This window comes from Dendrobium catenatum, unplaced genomic scaffold (assembly GCF_001605985.2).
Source record: "Dendrobium catenatum unplaced genomic scaffold, ASM160598v2 fragScaff_scaffold_993, whole genome shotgun sequence".
NCBI classification, from domain to species: domain Eukaryota; kingdom Viridiplantae; phylum Streptophyta; class Magnoliopsida; order Asparagales; family Orchidaceae; genus Dendrobium; species Dendrobium catenatum.
The window spans coordinates 191563-214399 of record NW_021319455.1 but is presented as its reverse complement, the minus strand read 5'-3'; the positions used below and the strand labels follow the sequence as shown (position 1 = coordinate 214399).

Genomic DNA, 22837 nt, shown 5'->3' with positions numbered 1-22837 from the left:
ATACAAATTCTTATTGAATTTTGTATATAGCAAATCATGTATAAATTATGAATATGGGAAGTATATGGAATGGCTATAACCGTATTATACATTTATGAATTATGAATATATGAATTTTATTGAATATTTAATTGATAAAGATTGGCTATTCTATGATATGATATATGTAATATCAAGTGGGCAAAATGAACCCAAATATTAAACTTATATTGTAGATGGGGTAAAAGGGACCCTAGAGAGTTTTAAACTTGCATAGCAGGTGGGACAAAAGGGACCCCTAAAGAGAAAAAATGGACCTCTATGTTATTTAATGGTGATAATGTCGGATTTACTTGTTATCCATTGAATATGTTTATGAAAGTATAGCCAAAATTTTAAAGACTAAAATTAATATTCGGTGTCTACGTCAAATGAAATAGGATGATGTCAAATAAGATTGTATGATCTTTTACTATTAATGGTAAGTTGATCCAATGATGATTTCATTGTTGCAATTTATTATAACATTGCATTTCAATTGTTATTTAATTTGCATAGTGTTACGTCGGCCCAGGAGGGGCCGGCTGGACCGGTCCAGGAGGGACCGGTCCGGGTCTATTCCAGGCGACGGAATAGACCCAGCGGAAGCCAGAGACTGGGCGGAAACTTTGTGGAGCCCATTATGGGCTCAATGCAAGATTAGGAGGGAAATATTTTGAACTAAGGGGTGTTTAGGTAATTTGTAATATTCCTTTGTCTTTAATTAGGTGTTTTGGGAGGGATTTAGATTATCTTGAATTTGAATTATCTTGAGATCTAGGGTTTGGTGTGTTTGGGCTCTTGGCTTTGCCGGAGATTGTCGGAGAGTTTTTCCTTCCTCTCGAATTGAAGGAAAGTTGTATCTTGCAAGTGCTTTTCATCCGTTAACGAAATAAAAGTGTTTGCATCATTTCCTACGTGCTCTTCTACGTTTTTCCTCTCAGAGTTTCTTGTATTTTGGCTGTTTTTCTGCTGTGGACAGCAGTTTTCCCTTGGATCCACTTGGTATTGGTGTGAAACACGTGGAAATCCAAGTGTTTCCTATCAAATTTGGTATTGGTGTGAAACACGTGGAAATCCAAGTGCCCTTGGATCCACTTGGTATTGGTGTGAAACACGTGGAAATCCAAGTGTTTCCTATCAAATTTGGTATTGGTATGAAACACGTGGAAATCCAAGTGTTTCCTATCACATAGCTTACTGAGCCTCATAGCTCACTAGCATTTTTCTTACTGGTTGTTGTTACAAGAAAGGGAAAGGTGAAGATCATTGCAGATTAATTTTGCAAGTTATTTCATATTTAATGTTAGTATTTATCTTTATCTATGAATTCTAAAATTGAGATATGTAAACTTTCTAGTGATATATTACTTTGGATTTCTATAGTTACTATGTAAGTATATTTTGTTGAAGTTTAAAGTTATTAGGTACTTCCAGTAATGTGATGAATGAAAACTATTGGATCTTTTCATTAAAATTTTCGAAAAAGCAGCTTTCAAGGTCTCGTCTGTTAAGAAAATGTTGTGATTGATTTAAGAAAATGTTATGTTTATGTTAGTAATACTCCCTATACTGTTAAGGGTATTATGAGGCATTGCACAAATAGAGATCAAGAGAAAAAAAAAAACAGCATTAACCTGATAGCCCCTTGAACACGAGGGTTTCGCAAGAACCTTGAAAATATTATAGTCACTTCCTCTAAATCAGCAGCTCGGAGAGCAAATGCTTCAACATTAGTCAAACACCTAACGGTTCGGTTGGAAAACAACCTTTGTCCAGAGAAACGAACTCTCCCCACAGCTGCATGATGAAATCAAAGTTAGCATAAGTTTTTTTCTTCACAAAAATTAGTCATTCACTACACAACCAACATTCAAAAAGATTGGTCCACTTAATATAACTAGATACCAGATATTGTAAGAGTAGTCTTTTAATCATGCAAGTCTTGCAGTTGAACCAATCCACGAGACCAAAACATTACAGTTAGAAAGTAAATAATCAGAAACAATTTAGAAAAGAAAAAATAAGTACCTTTGGTGAGATTAACGAAGGTTTTTATCCCCCATTATTTAAATTAAACAAAAGCCCACATATATCCAAATTATTGAATATAATCCAAATTTTTCGTTAAAAAACTATTTTAATGTATGCAGCTCTACTAAATGGTCAAATTCTCATCAGATTCCAACAAGAATGCTAGTCATGTACACATAAAGCAAATAGAACTACTGGTTGCTTAAATTATCTTAGTGCTGTTGCATTTGTCTATAGTTGATCAAATTTATGAAGCAGCTCACCAATGCCTTCCAATTATAAATAAAGGTTTAGCATGATTGTACCTTTATTCGCCGAGGAGTGCTCCAGACACCATGTCAGAAGCTCCTCCCCACAAACATCCCCTTCTGATAGGGGAGCCACATTTCCATCTGCTCCTATGCTCTCCATTTTACCCCTGACAATAAAGACCATTTTATCTATGGGGCCTCCTTGATAAAGGATATCGCTTCCTCCAATATATAATGTCTGCCCCAATTTCTCAAACACAGCATCAAGGACAGGTTCATCCATCAAAGAGAAAATTCGAACCTGTAAATAAAATATATAGCATAAATCAGATTCTCAAGTGAATGAAAAACAAAAGCTCCAAAATATGCAAGCATGGCCTCTCAAAAACTAAATTTAACTCAATACCCTCAGATTTCTTAATTGACCATGGTAACAGCGCCTAAGTAACATCTGTAACATATCATATTTATGCAAACAGTGTAAACAATACATGACCTGTTGGGTTGGCAAAGCAAATTATGCATCTCACAGGCTTTAAATTGCACTTATTCGTCAGAATTTTATGATATCAGATTATATATGGCTGAAGAACATCAACTCTTGTTATTGATTCCTGAAAGAAACTAGCATGCTACTAATTTTGAAACTCAAGAGATACTAGTAAACACATTTAAATCATAAGCAAATTCTAATGGAACTAAAAGAACCAAGAGCAATTTTTAAATCATGCTTTTCAGAATCAATCAAAACCATTGTATTCAGAAATTTTTGGAGCGATTGCAATTTATTTAGTCCAAAAATGATTGTGGGGCAATTCCGACAAATATTTGTGGTTCGGTCAGCACCATAGATGAATCATCTTGCACCAATCTCTGTATTATCGAATGGTTGCTTTCTTATCAAATGAGTAAAATATTTTAAAATAAACATAGTTTGTTTTTTGGTAGATTTTGTAGTGTCATGGTCTAAACAATTTACCCATTTCATACAATTATATGCAGAAGGTTCTCAAGGTACTTGGTGATGACTCAATGGGTCATAAGATTCAAAATACCATAGTTTAACAAGCTTTTAAGATAGCATACCATCTCCATGTTTTATTTTTTATGCTTGAAGTTTGAAGAAAAAGCTTTTCAATGACTGTCTATTTGAAATTGATTTACTTCTAAATGATTGGAACAAAGTCTAAAGATTCATTCAATGATAATGTCAGAACATATTAAAGCGAAAAGCCCAACACTAGCCAGCTTACCAATCTTATTTTTAGTAACTTGTGCAACATATTTTACAAGCTAAATTTTTTGGAGATTATAAGAACTAAAAGATGGAGTGCATAGCAATAAGATGCAGAGATTTGAAAACAAGATTATGTATTTCAAGCATGAAAAGCACAATTTTGACTTTCTAAATATCGATAAAGCATGCACAAATTTTGAAGCATAAAGCATTTTAGTAATATTTAATAGATTGCCTTGCGCCTGATAAAAATAAAAATGAATATAAGAAAAGGAACACAAACGTGAGAATCAAACTCACTTTCTTAAGGAAACTGAAAAAATGGCGTCGTATATCTCGCTGCAGATCCTCTGGTAACTTCTCTAACAGTTCTTCTTCATTTACACCTCTGGTGGCGGCCCAACAAAATCGCTCTGCTTGCCTCACTTTCCTGTTATTCAACATAATTTATCAAAACATACAGCATAATACCTTGATAAGGAAATACAGAAATCAAAAACATTATATTACTCACTTGAACAAAATAAAGTTAATTATAAATACCTAAACATTAACATGTGAATGAAATAGCAGAGTGAAAGAGCTAACTGTATTCTGAAATTTGTAGAACTATCATAGGAAAGAATAGCCCATCAAACTAGAGCAGTTAAATTATGGTTACAAAAATTCTTAGTACAAAATAAGAAAGAATGATTAGTTTGGTAATAAAAAAGGACTTACACGGTCTTAGCACCACTTGTTATACTTTCACACAAGAGCTAAAATTTTTCATTTCCTTGATGGTTATGCTTGTTTGAATATATTAATTCCTTAAACTACGAATACTCGGCATGAATTTTGAAAAATAATTTAATAATAGGAAACCATTTTCAATGCTATTCCCATGGCTAAGGCTTTGCTTTTAACAAACCTTGCTGAGATAAAAGGTTTATAGGTTTGCATTCTTTGAAGCCTATAGGATTGGCTTCGGGCCTAAAGAGGTGGACTGCCTTAACTTTGTTAGAAAATAAGTTGCTACTGGTTATTATGGTGTCTGATAGATCAAGTACAGGGCATGACATCTTTGTTTTCTCGTTGAACTAGTAATTAATGCATTATTAGTTTTGTATGGCCCACAAATATGCAAATCATGGTGGCATGATTAAAGCGCTTAGGCATTTATTAGAGGCATTAGAAGATCTCAATCAGGTTCTCTAATATTAGTTGTATGTCCATGTATTTTCATAATACATTTCTCTATAATTTTTTGAGCCACAATTTTAAGTCCCAAACGATATGCCTGGGTCTACCTTAACTAACTACTTTTTATATTACATGGTCTTAATAAAAGCATAGTGGGTGCACGATTTACCTGAAAGTTGAACTAGATAGTCCTGGGAAAGCGTTCTAAATCCCTATTAAGGCTTCCTTTGAGACGGCTTCTTTATTGCTTCTTAAAACAGCTTTCTAGTTTAAAAATTAAAATTTTTATACTTAAAAACTGTTTTAAGAAGCAGTAAAAAAACCGTCCCAAACAAAGTGGAAGTCTTTCATGATCAAAATAATGCTGAAAAGCAGGACTATAAATAGAGAGGCCTCAGCAACCAACAACTTAAGTCATCTATCAATCCTATGTTAAGAAGTACTATGGCTTGAGCTAGCTCTGGATAATGTAACATCAGGTAAGAAAAGGTCTCGTCCAACAGAAGAAAATTTAATGCAATCTTAAACAACTGAACTAAATTAATTTAACTAGCAAAAAAAAGTCACATACTGAAAGAATCAACCACTATTACACTTATTGTTAGAAATATTTTAGAAAATATAGATGGCAACAAACCTCCTTAATTCTTCAGGTAGACGTCGATGGCTCATCCACTGCTCTACATCCCGTCGTCTAAGTTGCATTTCCAGCCTCCTTCAAGAAACAAATATTTGAGGTAAGATGCATGCAGCGGCGCAAGCTGATGAAAAAAGACGCACCATTATAAGATTAACAGCGCTTCTACAGAATCTGAATAGAATTATTCCAGCTAGATGGAACTTAAATATGTAACACATACATAATATTTCTAACTGCATTTCAGAATCACTTATATCCACATAAACTGCCATGGAAAAATACAGTGATATAAAGAAAAATCAAATTCCCATCTACATCTGGCGAAAGGCAAAAGCTGTTTTGTTTTAAGGCAGAATTTAGTCAAATCAAATTCACTATTTCATTGGCATCATATGTTGGCATAATCCCCTCTGCTATTCCAAAGCAAAAATCATCAATCATCCAAAGTTTTCCCTTCAAGGAAATAATAATGTACTCTCTATTGGATAGACCTTCTAGAGATCGCCAATGAATCTTCTGATTTGGAATGGGCAGCATGTTCTGCGCAAGCCAAGAGAATTCTACATCACAGCCAAATACTTCATACTTCAGCGATCCACGAGATACATCAAGCTTGTCTTTTAGAACTCAAGTATTTCCTATCAAACACATCTTAAAATTGTCTGAATTGATCTCTCCTGACATTTTAATTGATCAGGCCTAGTGAATAAAGCCAATAGGGCTTTACAAGCTCTCTCTTTCAGATTCAGATTAGGGTGACGCAGAGGATATCATTGAGGATTGAGAATCATATGATTGCTACCTTATGTTAAAACTCTTATTTGAAAAGCCTCATCATAAATATGCAGGTATGCACACTATATTCCCGTTTTCTAAATGTTAAATGTAAAATTATTCCTAGTTCTCCAGCAACAAGAATATAAACTCAAAAATGAAATCAATTATTTGATTGATGTACCTTCTTCCAAGCGCTAGGAGGAAGTTCTGCATATTTCCAATAAGCAACGCAAAAAGTAACAGCCCCAATCCACCGATGGCCATGGTAAATAGAACTTCCCACTTAAAATAACTCGGGGTTTGGTTACCGGCTAAAGTACTGATTTGCTATGAGAAAATTTTTGAAGAGGAAGGAAACTAAATTAATATCATAATCAAGGAATAAAGATAGTTTTCGAAATAAGAAAGTTAAAGAAGAAAGAATGAATCTCACATTGTCAACCATCAAAGAAATGAATATGTAATAAGCACAGTATGGAAAGTTACATTGTTTGAATATGAATAAAGCTTAATGAAAATAATAGTAATAGTAATAATAATATATGTGCAGCTATGTGATTAAACGGCTGTTTCAATAATATAACTGCTCATGAACTAGCAAATGATTTATTCCACTTGTATTTCAATGATAAAATTATGATGTTCTATCTTGACTACCATTAGCATGAAATATGTGGCCAATCTATGAACAGGATTGCTGTGGAAAGCATAAACTTTGGTGCAAAATACATGCCCTCAATTTCCTCTAATAAGTGCAGATCAAATAGCACCAATGGCCGAGCATTATTGAACAAGCTCATTCGAGTGCTTCTGTAGTTATTCTAGGAAAATTTCCTACAATGTTATGAATGGCCAAAAACAAAAACTTAAAGCTTCTTGTTTTTTCTGTTTGTGATGGTTATAGAAAAAACAAAAGTACTACAAAAGGAATGAGAGTACAATTTTATCTGCATTTTATCTCTGCACGCACAGCTACTTACCAAATAAATTGATATCACAACTAGGCATTAACATAAAGAAGGATGTGCTTCATAGCACAACGCAGATATCTAATCAAAATAGCACACGAGTAAAAAGGATTAAAACAAGAAGGATGAAAAAAAGATGAGAAAAAAAGAAGGGCCCATTAGCTCTAGGAATTGAAATTCCACAAAAAAAAATCATGGTACACTTTAAAATCCTCTGGTTCTCCAAATCAGACTGCCAGAGAAACAAACTGATGCGTTATCCATTAGAAAATGTGCAAATTTACAGTGCTCCTGAAGTTTAGATAAGGATGCTAATGCACTCTGAAAAATATGAAGGAATATGACATGAAATTCCATATGATTTTGACTTTACTGATGTAGGGCTTCTTATTGATAATGAAACCATGTGGTCCCAACCAATATTTTCTGCTATTACATTCACTGCCTTAATTTCATCTTATCCTTCCTATTCCTTTCTAACAGAAATTTGCATCTTGGCTATACAATTTGGTACGGGCTTTATGCTCATTTAATTCAAGTTAATTTACTGCTGTATTTTTCTGTTTCTTTCTTCACACCTTCATTTCTTTACTTCTAATCTTTCGATTTTTTTTTATTAATCAATGTTGAGAAGGTTTACACTTATTGGCATTTAGGGATCTAGCATATGATATAGAAGATCATAAATTTTGCTCAACACAAGCTATTAAATCTAAAGTAAATATTTACTACCTTAATGTAAACCCCAAAAAAAAAAATCCAAATCATATGAAAGATTGATCGCATTCTACCGGATACTAAAAATTATGAAATTAAGGATCACAAAAACAATGCACAAAATTGAAATCTCATGCAATAAAAAAGATCCACGTTTTAGTGAATCAGATAAAACTCACTTTTTGACCTATAACCGAATGCAAAAATAAAAAAAATCCTTCAAAACATCTCATACATGTTCAACGCTGTTCGGCTACACGTCATGCCGCATGTTCTTCACACAAAATCCCGTAAATCTCGCAATCCGGAAGTCTGACGGCATGTTACGCATGAGCTCGACGACGAGGCTCCCACGACGTGCACGATCTCCGTCATGCACCGTATTCCACTCTCAATCGATAAAAGGAAAGAACAAAAGAGCTAATTAATTTATATTCATTATAATTAATTGTGGTTAATTATGATTAATCGCAATTAATTATCATTCATAATAATTATTTATTGTTAATTAATAGTAATTGTAATGATTAATTATAATTAATTATGATTAATCATCATTAGTTATAATTAATTATCATCAATTGCAATTAATTATGATTAATCATTTTTAATTATAGTAAATTATAATATATATATATATATATATATTCTCTATTACTTTTAAACTCATTTTACATAGAAATTCTTATATATATATATATATATAACCAATAAAAGCTAATTACAGCTGCTTTTTTTTTTTTTGAGAAGTGAAAAGCTGCAGCTTACCAGCTTATTTTAATATTATTTTTGGGAGGAGTGAAAAGCTGCAACTGATAAAAATGCTATTTTATTTCAACGCTCAAATTCTTCTCCGATGGGATCGAGCTCCAAGCAGACTAGGAAGACTCACGCTCGAAGGCTGACCGGACCGCCCAGGCTCGCGAGCCGGCTCGAACTCGTTAACATTGGGACGAGCTCGAGTTCGAGCTCGTCTTTCAAGCTCGACTCGAGCTCGAGCTCGAGTTCGAGCTCGAATTCCGACTGACGAGCTCAGCTCGATAGTGTCAAAACTCGACTCGACTCGACTCGTTTACACCCCTACTTGCGACAGATGAATGTAGTTCAACTGGTTGCCCACGTCATTTACATGCAAATGAACATATAGAACATGCTTGAAAAGTGACGATGTTACCTGCAGACGTGTACATGTGGCATGCAACATACATTAGGGTGGCCAAGCATTCGACATCAACAATGCCCTACAAGCATACTCAGCCATGCAGACAGTAATAATTGATCATGCAATGGGTGGCCAATCAAGATGTGTTTGCATAACTCAAAGCAAGTGTAGCTTTCATACAATTAATATGCAAATATACGCATTTAAATCTCTACAAATGCTGACAAAAGACATAATGGCCCCCTCTGCAAGTATGTCTGAAAGAGTTGCATTAAATGCAGCCCACATGTACACCTCTGCAAGAAGAATCTAATGACAAAAGCAATCAAGTTTTGACAACCAATTTCAACATGCAAATGAGGCTTCGTTTGTTTTTTTTTTTTTTTTTGTGTTTTTTGAAAAGACAGTTTTAAAAAACATTAGTTCAGAAAATGAAGTTTTTTAACGGATAAGCATATATAAAAAGCTTTCTCAAAACTGCAGAAAAATGAAAAAAATGAGTTATTGGGAACGGGCAAAATATACGGGCAAAATATAAGAGTTATAGTAAATGCAAGTACCTACATGCAGCATTGAAAAACCTAAGGTTTACGCAACATTTTGCTTGCGAAAAGTGGCAAGTAATCTGTATCAACACTTGCAAATGATAGCACTACCTACAAACAGGTACAGGAAGCTTGCAATGAATATCAGGGAATTCATAAAGGTAGCAACAATCAAACCTTCAATAAGCAACTTCCCCTACAAACACCTATAAACAGTTATGATAGACATGTTGTAAGTATGGTAGATCCCTTGCAAGCATAGATGCATGTACAATGAGTTGCTGACAAGCATAGACCAAAGACGTGCAATGAATGCAAGCATTTGCTGATAATGACGAAAGAACTATCACAAATGTGCAACAATGGCAATCAGCAACATGCAATAAGTACCATGGAACCCCTGTAGCTGATAGTCACGCTGATGAGAAGTGCATTCACTTCATATCAGAGCTGAAAGTTTTGTTGATCAAGTACAACTAAGTCCTCCAATTGATAATTTCAAAGACCCTGACAGTGATAGTTGGGTATAAAGACAACCTGATATACAGAGAAATCCCGCTAATATGTCACCGAATGAAGGCCCTAACTATGGCACTAAGCGTGCAAGGTTGAATGACTCCAAAAACGATTCTGTAGAATCAAAGAATGAGCAGTTAAAGAAAAAAATATCTCATTCTATCATCTCTTCAAAAATACTGAGGCTTCTGAAGAAATACCGTATTATTTGAATAAAGGACAAATACCAGGAGATCAAACTTCACAATCTAATGTCCTACACGTGCACCATTAAATGTTGCAGCTGTAGATTGAAGAAAGCTACTCTTGGTTTCCATGTCAAAGACTATGGGAGAAACTTCCACGTCTCGTACATGTATCAGATACTAAACGGCTTGTTCTATTCATGCTTCGAGAGAAATACCTTAAAATGAATTGAAGACAGGAGAGCCAACAGTGCATCAACCGAGCCTTCGGTCTCATCAAATTATGATACCTCATTTATCACAAAATGACCTCATGAAACGTGGATGTCCTCGTCTGGTCTAAGCAAAAAATTGAATGATTCGTGGCTCTGATATCTTGAAGGAAAAGAAGATGGAGCTTGCATCATAACAATGAAGTATCTCATGGCTATTATGGATGAAACCTATGATTCACTTGTAAGAAAAAGCAAGGAAGCAGTAGTAAAAATCATGGGTCACTAAAGCGCAATGTCGCACCATCGGATCTGCAACACTCGTATAAGCAGACAAAAAGCGTCTATAAGCTTCTAAACGAAACGTTGCACACACTCAAATGATGGTTGCCCGCACAATTAATTAGCGCCAAATGTTTCGAAATGCCCCTATACATGTATTGCAATAGGCATAATAATTTATGCAAATATGCCACCGGATCTGCAACACTCGTACAAACAGACATAATGTATCTACAAGCTTCTAAATATAACATTGTGTTCCTTCAAATGATAATTGCCCGCACAATTGATTAGTGCCAAATATTTTAAAATATCCTCCTATATGCATTATAGCAAACATAATAATTCATGCAAAACACCCCTCTCATGTATAAATATACTCATTGATGTGCATTCCATAGTATGCCTGCATTGGCAATGTGTAGAGGGTTTCATTCTAGCATGTCAGTTGACATTGCAATCACTATTCAAAATGATCTCATGCTTGCATTTGTAGGATGCATAGGTTATCATTCAAGTGTGTCATATGACATTACAACTATATTTTAAAATGACATCTTGCATGTATTGATAGGATGCAGAGGGTTTCCTTTAAACATGTCATTTGGCATTGCAATTACACTTCAAAGTATCCTCCCGTATGCATTTGCAATGGGCTTCATTCCAGTAATATCATGCATACATGCAATAATCATATAAATGCATCGTGCAAAATGCACTCAACAGCATATACTCACATGGGCCCCAACGAGCATGTTGTAAGTACACATGTGACGTCTATGGATGCTGCGTGCGTTAAAAAATAAATTTAGATATGAATCTGATCCTCTATCAGTAAATTGATAGAGTAGACAAGGTTTAATCAACGAAAATGTAACAACTCAAAAACTCTAATGATAGTCGTGTTGAATGTTTATCTCAACCGGAGGGGATCCCATGCTTTCTAATCTTTTCAAGCTTCAACAAAATACAAACCTTATAAAGTGACAACAAAATTACCTCGATGATGGCCGTGTTGACAAAAAATCTCAACCGAAGGAGACCATAAACATTTTAAATGCATACCAAATGCTCATAAAATTTAAAATTCTAAAAATAATCACCCAAAATCAAGATATTTAAAATGAAATAAATCAACAAACACATAAAGCAAAAATACTCATCCACTCCCCATAAAAATTTGCCGAGATGGAGAATTTAAAAACTACTTCAACTCACAAAGAGCTAAATGTCTAGCTGAGAATATCACTAGGATTCATTCTCAATCCATCTCCTGCCAGTAAGGATGTGGCATGTGTCCTATAACTGGTGGTTTCTCGGCCAAATTGCACCACACCGATGATTTCGCCTCTAAATGACACCATACATAAACGGTTATGACTGGGACCGTCTGACCCGGTGATTTTGTCACAAAATGACACCACTAAATTACGATCATGATCAGAGCCCGTATGTTCCTCAATGGTATTAAATCATTGAGCAATGAATCAATAGGATATAATTGATAAGGCACGAAGCCCTATGTTAGCTAAGTGGATTTCAATTTTTGTCCCATTAGACAAATATTAACCCCATATCTACAAGGTACCCTTGGACAAAGCAACTCATGACTGCCGACAAGGATCCTTCTGTCAGGTTGGGTCAACTAGCTCCTCTACCTCAGTAGACTAGGGATACGATGGCACGGGACAACAGAACCATGGGATCTTGATCGGGCTCATCATCATTCCCCCCACCATCCGCTTTAAGTGCAAGATGGTGAAATTTTTAATTTTAAATCTTAAATTCTCAAATACCTAAACTTTGATGGTATTATACGCCAGATACCACATATCCATTTTGACGATTAGCCTTAATTGAAAATTCTCGCGTTATCGAGAAGGATAATTAACTATAGGGGCTTGGGCCTATAGGAAACCACAAATCAAATCAAAAAGTCCTCGCAAAATGAGGGTGAAATCTCTGAATAGTGTCTTATTTCAAACTTAATTTTCCTCTTGAAAATTTACCCCGTAACATACTTGTTAAAACTCTCCTCGATGACCCAAAAGAAAAAATGAAGAAAAGGGGACTGCAGATAGACGAGGCGCGAATTTTCAAAGCCCACATCAATCTCAGGAAAAAAAATGATTATTATAAGATGGGGATAAGGAAGAGAGAGGAAGAGATCATCAAAGCAAGCCTCGTGCTGGAACTAGGATTTGCACAAGTGATCAAGAAGTTGAATTCAAAGAGGAGAAAGATTTTGCACATCCAAAAAATAATTATGCAGCATAAAATGTTTTCTTCACGTGTGATATTCCTCTTATAATCAAAAAATACGATCAAATTAAACAATCAGAAAGATGCATTGAACCAAAATGAAGACAATTGAATCCAAACGACCTGCTGAAAAATCAGTCAGCAACTCCAACTACAGTCCGGACTCCTTACTGAGTCGAGAAAGCAAAATCAGAAAGGCTCACTCGCTACGATCACATTGAAATCAAAGGAGAAGCTGCTAGTAGAACCGTGAGAATAGGAACAACCAATAGAACACCAGATAAATAGCTACATAAAGACAAATTCCTATAGAAAAGGAAACAACAGGAATTAGTTGCAAGCCAAAATGTAACTTCAAAAATAGGATACCATATTAAGGCACATAAATAAAAACTCCCAGTTACCCAGCCAAATGACTATCGCAAAAATTCCCAAAAGAAAAACAAAATTTAAGTTTGTAGAAGTTCATATTTCAACCTGATTGTATTTCCAATAAATGTAAACTTTGAGTTTGCGTCAAATACACGTGGACTGTAAATGGAATTTTAAGAAAATCAAATAACAATTCAATTTCCACTCAATTTTTTCCCCCTTTTAGGACCTTAAAGACATGAACAGTGAGCGCTCTGCCTAAGCATCTTAATCAATTAAAAGAGGCTAGTCAACATCTATTCACTTTATTTGGGAAAAACAAAGAGCCTCGCCAGTTCCTAACGCCAAGAAGCCTCAAGCACTCAACCTTCTTAATCTAGACAACTTATCATGCTGATGAGAGATTTCTTTTTAATCTTTTGCCACAAAAAAACCAAACTAACACGTGATATTCATCATCCAAAACATACCGTAAAAAGGCCCAAGCTGGCAGTTAATTGACCAAATAGAATGAAAGCAAATGATGAGGATATACCCAGCGATATGTCAATCACTCGACGAGAACAAGGGAAGATTTTTTTAAATAATACAAGTTTTTGAATTTTTTTTTTAAATATCAGATTAAATGAGTTGAGCTCATGAGCCGACGAGCCGAGTTTCGTTAAGTTCAAGCTCGAGCTATTTTAATATACAAGCTCGAGTTAGTGCTCGAAGCTCGATTTGGCAGCTCATTACCGAGTAGTGTTTGAGCCAGCTCATGAGCCGGCTTTGCTCACTTACACCCCAACGATGACCATCACAATTCACAACCACAACAAATATGATCACCTATAGTCCTAGCAGAAAAAATGGTATGTACAAGAACAAATGAAGATGGAACCGTAAGCTCAATGATCGAGAGAGTTCGGGAGAGAGAACGATGGATAAATTGGGAACCAGATAGTTAGACACTGACTGAGTTTGAACATACTAGATAGATAAATAGACATAAAAGAGAAACTAAACAATATGAAACTTACCATTTTATTTTTACCAAGTAATGGAATTAGTGGTGAAAGGCCTATATTGAATAAGTCTATCCATTTACCTTCACAATACTATAATAAGCTTAAACATAGTTTTCATCCAGTTGTAATGAAAACATGTCAAAGTAGAGAGTGCATACCCCAGAAATATTACTGCCTTGGAAGTACGTGGAATGAAAAAAATTCCACATCCCTTTGATGGTTCCCTAAAATATGATAGTGGAGACAATCATTGGTTCAAGTCTATTGAGAATCTACATAAGAACAAAATAGTCAAAAGATTGTTACTTTTTATAGTTCATGTTGTTTGCTTATTTGGAAAGGGACGATCTAGATAAAAATATTTTCATAAAAGCCAATGAGGAAACAAAAATCTCGAGACCATAAGAGATATTAATAATAAATTTGACAGTTGAACAAATATTAATGGAGTATTTCATTTCAGAGAGATGAGTTAAAAAGGGCATCAACGAAAAACCTTGAAGAAAAAAGATAACTAGTAAGGACTTCAAAAATCATAAGAGTAAAGGCCCACAATCGAACAAATTTGTCAAACAGATACATACACCAAATGGTAATATGTGAGTGGCAGGGTACCTACATGTAAGAGGAGGTTATCAACAGGAGTATGATTTTGGAGGCTCATCAAGACTAGGTAAAATCATACACATAGTCACAGCTTATAGCAGAGAGAGTCACAGGACACAATTGCATGTTGCATAAAAGACTAAATCACAAGGGAAAGGGGCACAACGTAGGGGCCAAAGACACTTAGGGCTGGGCCAAGGGGCCACAACACAAGCGTGCAGTACAGTGCATGTACGGGTTGTCGAAAACAATGTAGGTAGGCAAAAAAAAAAAGAAAAAACAAGCATCTCATCACCCGAGCCGGCAGGCAAAAGTAACATTAGCAGATCACAACATAAAAAAGCAAAGCAAAGATAGTGCAGGTGAGAGTTAGCATATAGATCAGACATGAGGAAAAAAAACAAGAGAAATTGAATAAAGTCCCTAACCTGGCTATGATACCATGTCGGGAAACTTAAATAACTTAATCGATTTCATTGCAATATTTGTGCCTATATAAACAGGCAAATACAAATAATAGAAAAAGAATAGAATAATAATTCAAATATTCCTAATTAAGATAATATATACATAATAAAGATAAAATCTTTACAAATTATTAACTTCCAATCAGATAATTCTCTGGGATAGCATATTTATTTAATCATCATTGTTCAATAAATATGTTGCATTTTATGTTACAGTGGAACAAGGCATAAAAAATGAGTTTTATAAACCAAACATCATTCATTCAAGTAAACTCAACACTAGGCACTTTTACTTCAATCTATATGTTAGCATAAAGCATTCAAATTTTCCAAAATACAAAGAAAATACAATCAACCACTTTCTAAAAATCTCTAAAAGTAAAATAAAAATACAACACAATGAAATGAAATTTCTTGAGACAACTATAAACTTGGAATTTTTCATCACCAAGGCCAGGCTAAAGGGTTTTGACGCCTCAATAGGACTTTGTTCCCAAAAGTAATAAAAAGGATAAAGTAATAGAAAAGTCTCAAGCAATTATAAGAAAATTTTCCCTTTTAGATTACCTAAGATATTCTAAGCAAAAATATAATGTACTCAAAATGACAATTACAAATTTAGTATACATCATATAAAATCATAAGTGAAAAAAGTGATCCAATATACGACTTAACTCTTTGATTTTGACAACAATGCAAGAAAAAAAAAAAGCTTCACAACATCGATAGCTTTAGCCAATTTATTTTATGCCCTTAATTATAAATTAAATGGAAGTAGCTTACCTTTGAAACTTAAGTAACTTCAACAAAAGAATATTCAATCTGGCAGGCATTTGCAATAGATTCCAAATAGAAATCCAACTTGTGGCATGGTTACGAGACGTAGAATGGAGCATGTTAGATGGAACCAATCAGAATGCTTTCCATTCATAGTCGCCTGGGTCTAGGGGTGTAAACGAGTCGAGTCGAGTTTTAACACTATCGAGCTCAGCTCGTTTGTCGGAAAGCGAGCTCGAGCCAAGCTCGAACTCGAGCTCGAGTCAAGCTCAAAAGGCGAGCTCATACTCGAGCTCGTCCCACTGTAAACGAGCTCGAGATGGCTTGTCGAGCCGCTCAATTTTGTGCCCGTTTTCAATTTTCTGCATGGTTTTTAATTTCCCGCCCGGTTTTTAATTTCCCGCCCCGTTTTCATTTAGGAGAAAATAAAGCTACAGCTTTCTCTAATGTAATAAATGTAGATGGATTGATGGAATTGAAAAGGCTGCAGCTTTTAAGCCTCATTAACGAGCTCATTTAGAGAGAGGGATTGAGCAATTCATTTGGGTACTGTCAAAGAGGTATTAGCATTTATTCTTCAAGTGAGATAGAGAGAGAGAGAGCAGCAGCAAAGTAGCAGATTTCAAAATCACACTTTGAAAATTCTTGAAATACACGAAGGTGGGAATTGAAAATATAGGCAGGAGTGGGATTTATACATCATTTATTATTAATTTTTTTTAATATTTAAATGTAATAAATTCGAGCCGACTCGCGAGCTCACGAGTCAAGCTAGGCTCAAGCTCGTTTACTAAACGAGCTCGTGTTTGAGCTCAAGCTCAACTTGTGAGCTCGATAAGCTCGGCTCGGGGGCCCATAAATGAGTCAAGCTCGAGCCGCTCGGCTCACTTATACCTCTAGCCTAGGTCAAGTCAATCAAGCTAAATGGTGTTCAATAACTTATCTAGTTGCCCAATTCACCAAAAGCACTATCTCCCCTATAGGAGTACTCTCATCAAGTTGGTCCAAAATTCACTTTTATGTTGAAGTTTCCAAGATAAAGGACAAACTCATCCATAGAACTCCACAACAAATTGGGCCAAGTTGCCTAATGCTACTCACCCACTCAAAATGAACTCGCTAATAAAACTCATTAGAGAATCCACTATGTCACTGTGAGAAAGAAAAGGAATGATCGATTCTTATCATCGAAGAAGATTATTCACTAAAATTGGAAAACGAAACTTACCTCGCTCTCCCACGAAACCCTCGGTCGTCCGCCCGTTTCTCTGTTCGCGCGAACTGCTCTGTTCCGCGAACTGTTTCTGTTCACGGTATTTAAAGGGGTGGGCGGCCGGTTCGGTTGAACCGGCCGGAAGAACCGGTTGTCACACACTAGTGGAGATTCTTCCACAACTTGGAACTCATCAATAGTTGCCCAAATACTTGGCCAGCTATCAGCCAACAAGACCTAGTAATTTTTAAGGCAAGCATTACCAAGACTTGCTAGTTGCTATGTAATTGCATTGATCGAATACATTCATTCTTGTGGCGTTAAACTTTTACCTAAACCTATAAATAAGAGATCAGCGGATGACCTCAACGCATTCTAACACTTCGATTCTCTTGTCATATCAATCTTGTATTTGAATTGAAATCTAATAAGATCATTAGAGCTTATCTCCTTTTTTTCTCTTAGGCCAAAACTATGCTTGTTTTTCAAGGTTATAGAGCCACCAGAAAACCAATTAGAATTCAATAGATTAAATAATAGGCCTAATATATACAATTTCCGTATTCAAATGTCAGATTGTGGAAATTTTAATGTATTAATAATGATAAAATAACTACGTAACTATGAAAGTGGCCATTGCCTACAGATTTAGAAATTGAAAACCAACAATTCATGTTAAAATTTGACTTTCAGGCCCCATTAATTGAAATTAACTTTTGCATATAAAAACATTGGTTCAACATATGAAGCTGAAAATAGGAGAAATACCTGGAATCCCCAAAACAAGGAATACAAATAACGTGTAACCACGCTATTTTCTGTGATCAAATGAACAGCCTGTACATAAATTCCATACTGGAAAGGACCATCCTTAGAGAAGCAGGCGGTAGCATTTGGGTTAGTTTGCCAGTCTGACAAGTCCGAACTAGAATAAAATTTTTCATTAGAGTGCCGGCTCCCACAATCAATAAATGAAAAGCATGAAGATTTCTCTGAATCAGAACATGCATTCTTTAAACACTGGTTCACTCTCTGAAAAGAATGAAGAAGATCCAAATAAATTTACTAATGCATTTAATGAAATAACTCATACTTCTTTACTCCCATGAAAACTAAAAGAGAATTTTTGTTGTTGCAAAAATATGCATACATGTCCAAAAAAAGAATCAATACCCTTCAACAAAATACTATCCATAAAACAGTTTAATTTCAACAAGAAATTTAACACAAATATAAAAGTTAGAAAAGAACAATCAAGGCATGCTAAAAAGAAAAATTCAAGTTAGAAGTTCATAACTTCGAGAGAATCAAGAAAAGACAATCCTTGAGAAGATCACTAAGCACTTATATAATCATCTTTATCATCAGCGTCATTATCATTATTAGTAGACTTATCCCAACTATTTGGGCATTCCTTCGTATTGTTTATTATCCAATCATTCTATTCAAGGGTTTCTTAAAGTTCAATCTATTTTACACAATCAAAATCTTTCATAATCCTTCTAAATTAGGTTTATCCCCCTATCTTATTTGCGGAACACATCCCTATGCACTAGACATGATCAAAGTCTAATTTTCACAACCATATCTTCCATTGATTCTACTAATTAAACCTCAATCATATAATTATTTCTCAATTTAAACTTCATAGTCTTGTCAAATATCCCTCCAAATATTATTCACCCTCAGGAAAGGTGAAAATGTCATACTATGGCACGAACCCCGCTTTCGCAAGCTGTTAAGTTCCTTTTTTCCCCGAGGTAGATTGGAATTTAAATTAACCAGATTTCCCCCGATGAACGACATCAGGGTTTATTTAGTTCTGAGGTTCCACTTCCCATGAGCACAAGCCCTCATAGTTAATTACCCCTTCTTACACGTAGAAGAGCACTCTCTATTAAGGATTAAAGTATGCTTAGTTGTGCAAGAAGTGTAGAAATGTGCAAGTATTTTAGTCTTAATTATGGGGGGATGAAGGTACACCAATCAAGATCCCATAGTTCCATCGTCCCAGGTATACCATAGATTTCAGTCTACCAATACTAATAAGCATTGATTGTAGTGTTTAGGGAATCTAATTAGCAGTCATGGGTTGCATCCTCTCAAAAATCCCGAGTAAGCTGAAGTGGTTAGGTGTGGGTTTTAATTTTATTATAGTTTGGGTTGGGACTTATGGTTCTGTTTAAGAGTTGTCGGTAGTTTAAATTTAGGTTAGGTTCTCATTTAGGACTTGCTTGTAGTTTAAATTTGAGTCGGGGCTTACGGCTTTCATTGAAAGTAGCACGTGTAGAGGGTTTTACGCCTTCGCTTAGAATTAGCCCAAATAGCAGGTCTTACGGCCTCTATTAGAGGTTGCTCAAGTGTGGGTTAAAAGCGGGTCTTACTGCTTCACTTGGAAGTAGCCCAGAGGTTTTAGGTACAAGTGGATCTTATGGCTTCTATTAGAAGTAGCCTGAGTGGCAGGTCTTACAACCTTTATTAAAGGTGGCCTAAATGTTTGGATTTGTTGCTTCCCTTTGGAAGTAGCAAGTGAATTTGATTATTCCCCTTGGGGTTATTTGTTGCTCCCCTTAAGAGAGTTTATAACTCCCCTAGGGAGGTCTGTAGCTCCCCTTCGGAAGTCGTGTGCATTAATTTAGCCGGATTTACCCTATTTTATCTAGTAGTTACCTATTAGGCTAGATTTTAGAATAGTTACACACCACACCACCTGACCCTAGTGCATTCTATCATAGCTCTCAGTAGTGTACTATGGTTTTGCTCGTAGTAGTAATCATAGTCTTCTTACTTTAGCAGTATCTTTACTAGTACCAGTTTTGTTCTACTAGCACTAGTTTTGTTCTTTCCAGCACTATATTTTTTTTTTTAATTTTATTTATCCCGCACTAACTTTCATCTACTTGTTTGCAGGTGTTCACAACTAGTAGTAACTTGGAGAGAACAACGGTAGCTACAATTGAGGCTACTACTGAGACTGAGAGAATATTGAGAGTTTGTTTATAGAGTTCTGTTTGGAGAGTTGTTATTAGAAAGTTGTTGCTTCAGAGTTTATAGCTTGTACTTAGGTTGGATAATGGAAAACATTTATTTCCTGCTCTTTTGATTTATTTTAATTTTAAATTTAACTAATTAAATTTGATTAATTTAAGCTTTATATTTAAATTAAACGCTCAACTCGTTAATTTGAATATTTTAAAAAGATGTATTTTAAAATTACTTATTTTTAATTTAATTATGTTATTAATTAAATTTTATTGCTCATTTTTGTCAATTAATGTTTTAAATTTTAAATGAATTTTATCAAAGTATTAATTACGTTTATTTTCCCAATTAATTTAATGAATGTTAAAGGTTTAATTTAAACTAATAGTTACTTTGATTAAATGTGAGTTAATTTAATTTGAGTTTTAATTGATTTTGATTTTGAAGAGGTGCATTATTGATTTATTAGTTGAATTAGTTTATTTTTTTAGTTTGATAAAAAAAACATAAGATTTATTGCTTAATGAGTTATTAAATTTAAATTCTTTAATATAATGATTTACTCATTTATATTTCGGTTAACTGATCAATTAAATTTTAATTATAAAGCTTTAGATTAAATAGTTAATTAGGCTGACTGTTTTAAAATTTAAAATTTGTAATTTGACAATTTTAAACTCTTGTATCGCAATTTAACAGTCTTCCAGTGTAATTTTGACGGCCTTCAAAAGCAAATTTGACAATTTTTTTGAAGAAAATTTGGCATCCTTTCAGCGCCCCTTTCCCACAAATGGAGGTTGGGGAGGGCATTTGCTTTTTCAAGTCCGCCAAGCCAGATAGACAGTCAACGACCGAGGACTTTGAGACGTTATTTGGTCCCGGAATTGGTCTTTAGTACCTCTAATTGGCGATTGTAGCCTCTGATTTAATGATCGCATTATTATTATTATTTCTTTATATATATACACACACACACACACATAATATAATCATTTCCATCCTCTAAAACTCACTATTTCAAATAGCAAATATCAGGTAACGCCGGAACGAATGGATGGGATTGAAGAGAAAGAGCAATCAGGATCCACCCATGTGGCTTCGGATCAGGATTGAGGAGGAAGGTTTGCAGGAGAAAGGTCGGGGCCGAACGGGGTTTCACGACTTGTTGGATCGGGCTGACGGGATCATGTTGACAGGGGTTGGGTTGGGTTGGATGCGTCTTCTTGTGTGTGGCACAGGGAAGTCGGGAGATAAATGGATTGGGCTGCCTGGTAGAAACAGAAACTAGCTCTGGTTTGAGGTCGGTCCGAGTGCAGCGGAAGCAACTTCACGCGACTTGTTCGCTCGCTAAATGAAGGAGGGCTTAGAGGCTCAGTTTGCGACAGTAGGAAGGTCGGGCTTACTTGGAGCAGGCGGACCGGACGAAAGTCGTTTGGCTGTGGAGTCGTTCACGCGAGACCGAAGGGAGTTCGGCAGGGCGCAATCCGAGAGAATCCATTGTCTAAAGTTCGATTGCCCGTGTCTTTTGGTCATTGCCGTGTGAGGGAGATTTTGTGCTGTGAGGAGCGAATGTGGGTAATGGGATCGTGGGTGAGTGGGGGTTGGTTGTGTTGTGGATCAATGGTTTATGATTTTGATGATAGCAAACATTTTTATTTCTCTACGACTGCCTTATGCACTGACATTTCAGGTTCACACGATCGGACTGCAATTTGGAACCAGCTCAAGATTGGGTAGACTAGGTCTTAGTCAGTTTGTACATTTTTTTCTTTCTTGAGTTTATTGTATTTGTTGTGGCTCCTGATGCTTTGTAACGTATAAGAGTTTCTAACTGTTCCCTAGAGTTTACTGTTTTTGGTAACATCGTCCTTGACGATATTTATATCGGCCGGGACGATCTGTTCAAAAGCAGAAACCCTAATTAGGGCATCCTCATTAAAGCAGCCGTCTTTATGCAAAACACATCGTCCTAGACGATTTTGTATCGGCCAGGACGATAGGCTTTTCAGAAAGAATCTGCCGCGAGATCTACTTAGGAAATTCTTATTTTTGGATATCGGCCTGGTGGATCGGCCTAAACTATAAAATATCGGCCAGGACGATCCAGGAAAAATTTTCCAAAAATTTTCTGGCAATTTTAGAAAGCAATTAATGGTGATTTCGTCCGGGCCGATCGCAAGATCGTCCGGGCCGATTAGACATCGGCCAGCTTCATTTCAGGGCGATATTCAGGACGATTTTTCTCATATTTAAACTAATCGGCCAGGACGATATGTCTATCGTCCTCGACGATAAAGTCGGCAACATGCATTAATGAGCTCGTTTTTAGCTCTTCTATTTAAGCTATGACATGACACTTTGTAAGTGTCTTTGGCAGCCATTGTAGCTTCGTTCTTGTGGGGGAAACTTGAAGAGAAAGCTTGAA

General features: G+C 35.5%; 1 protein-coding gene across 4 annotated transcripts in view; it reads right to left on the bottom strand.

Annotated features, from left to right (window-relative positions):
* LOC110111727 (probable cyclic nucleotide-gated ion channel 20, chloroplastic) overlaps positions 1–22837 on the bottom strand; it is a 47358-nt gene that overhangs the window by 4863 nt on the left and 19658 nt on the right. For all 4 annotated transcript variants that reach the window (XR_002304913.2, XM_020843720.2, XM_020843723.2 and 1 more), the window contains 6 exons: positions 18199–18462; positions 6321–6466; positions 5360–5437; positions 3841–3970; positions 2358–2604; positions 1656–1818 (listed from right to left, as the gene is read on the bottom strand). Coding sequence is in view for 3 of the 4 variants with exons in the window: in XM_020843720.2 (XP_020699379.1) it covers positions 1656–1818; positions 2358–2604; positions 3841–3970; positions 5360–5437; positions 6321–6466; positions 18199–18462 (1028 nt within the window). In the remaining variant the exon portion in view is untranslated. The remainder of the gene's footprint in view (positions 1–1655; positions 1819–2357; positions 2605–3840; positions 3971–5359; positions 5438–6320; positions 6467–18198; positions 18463–22837) is intronic.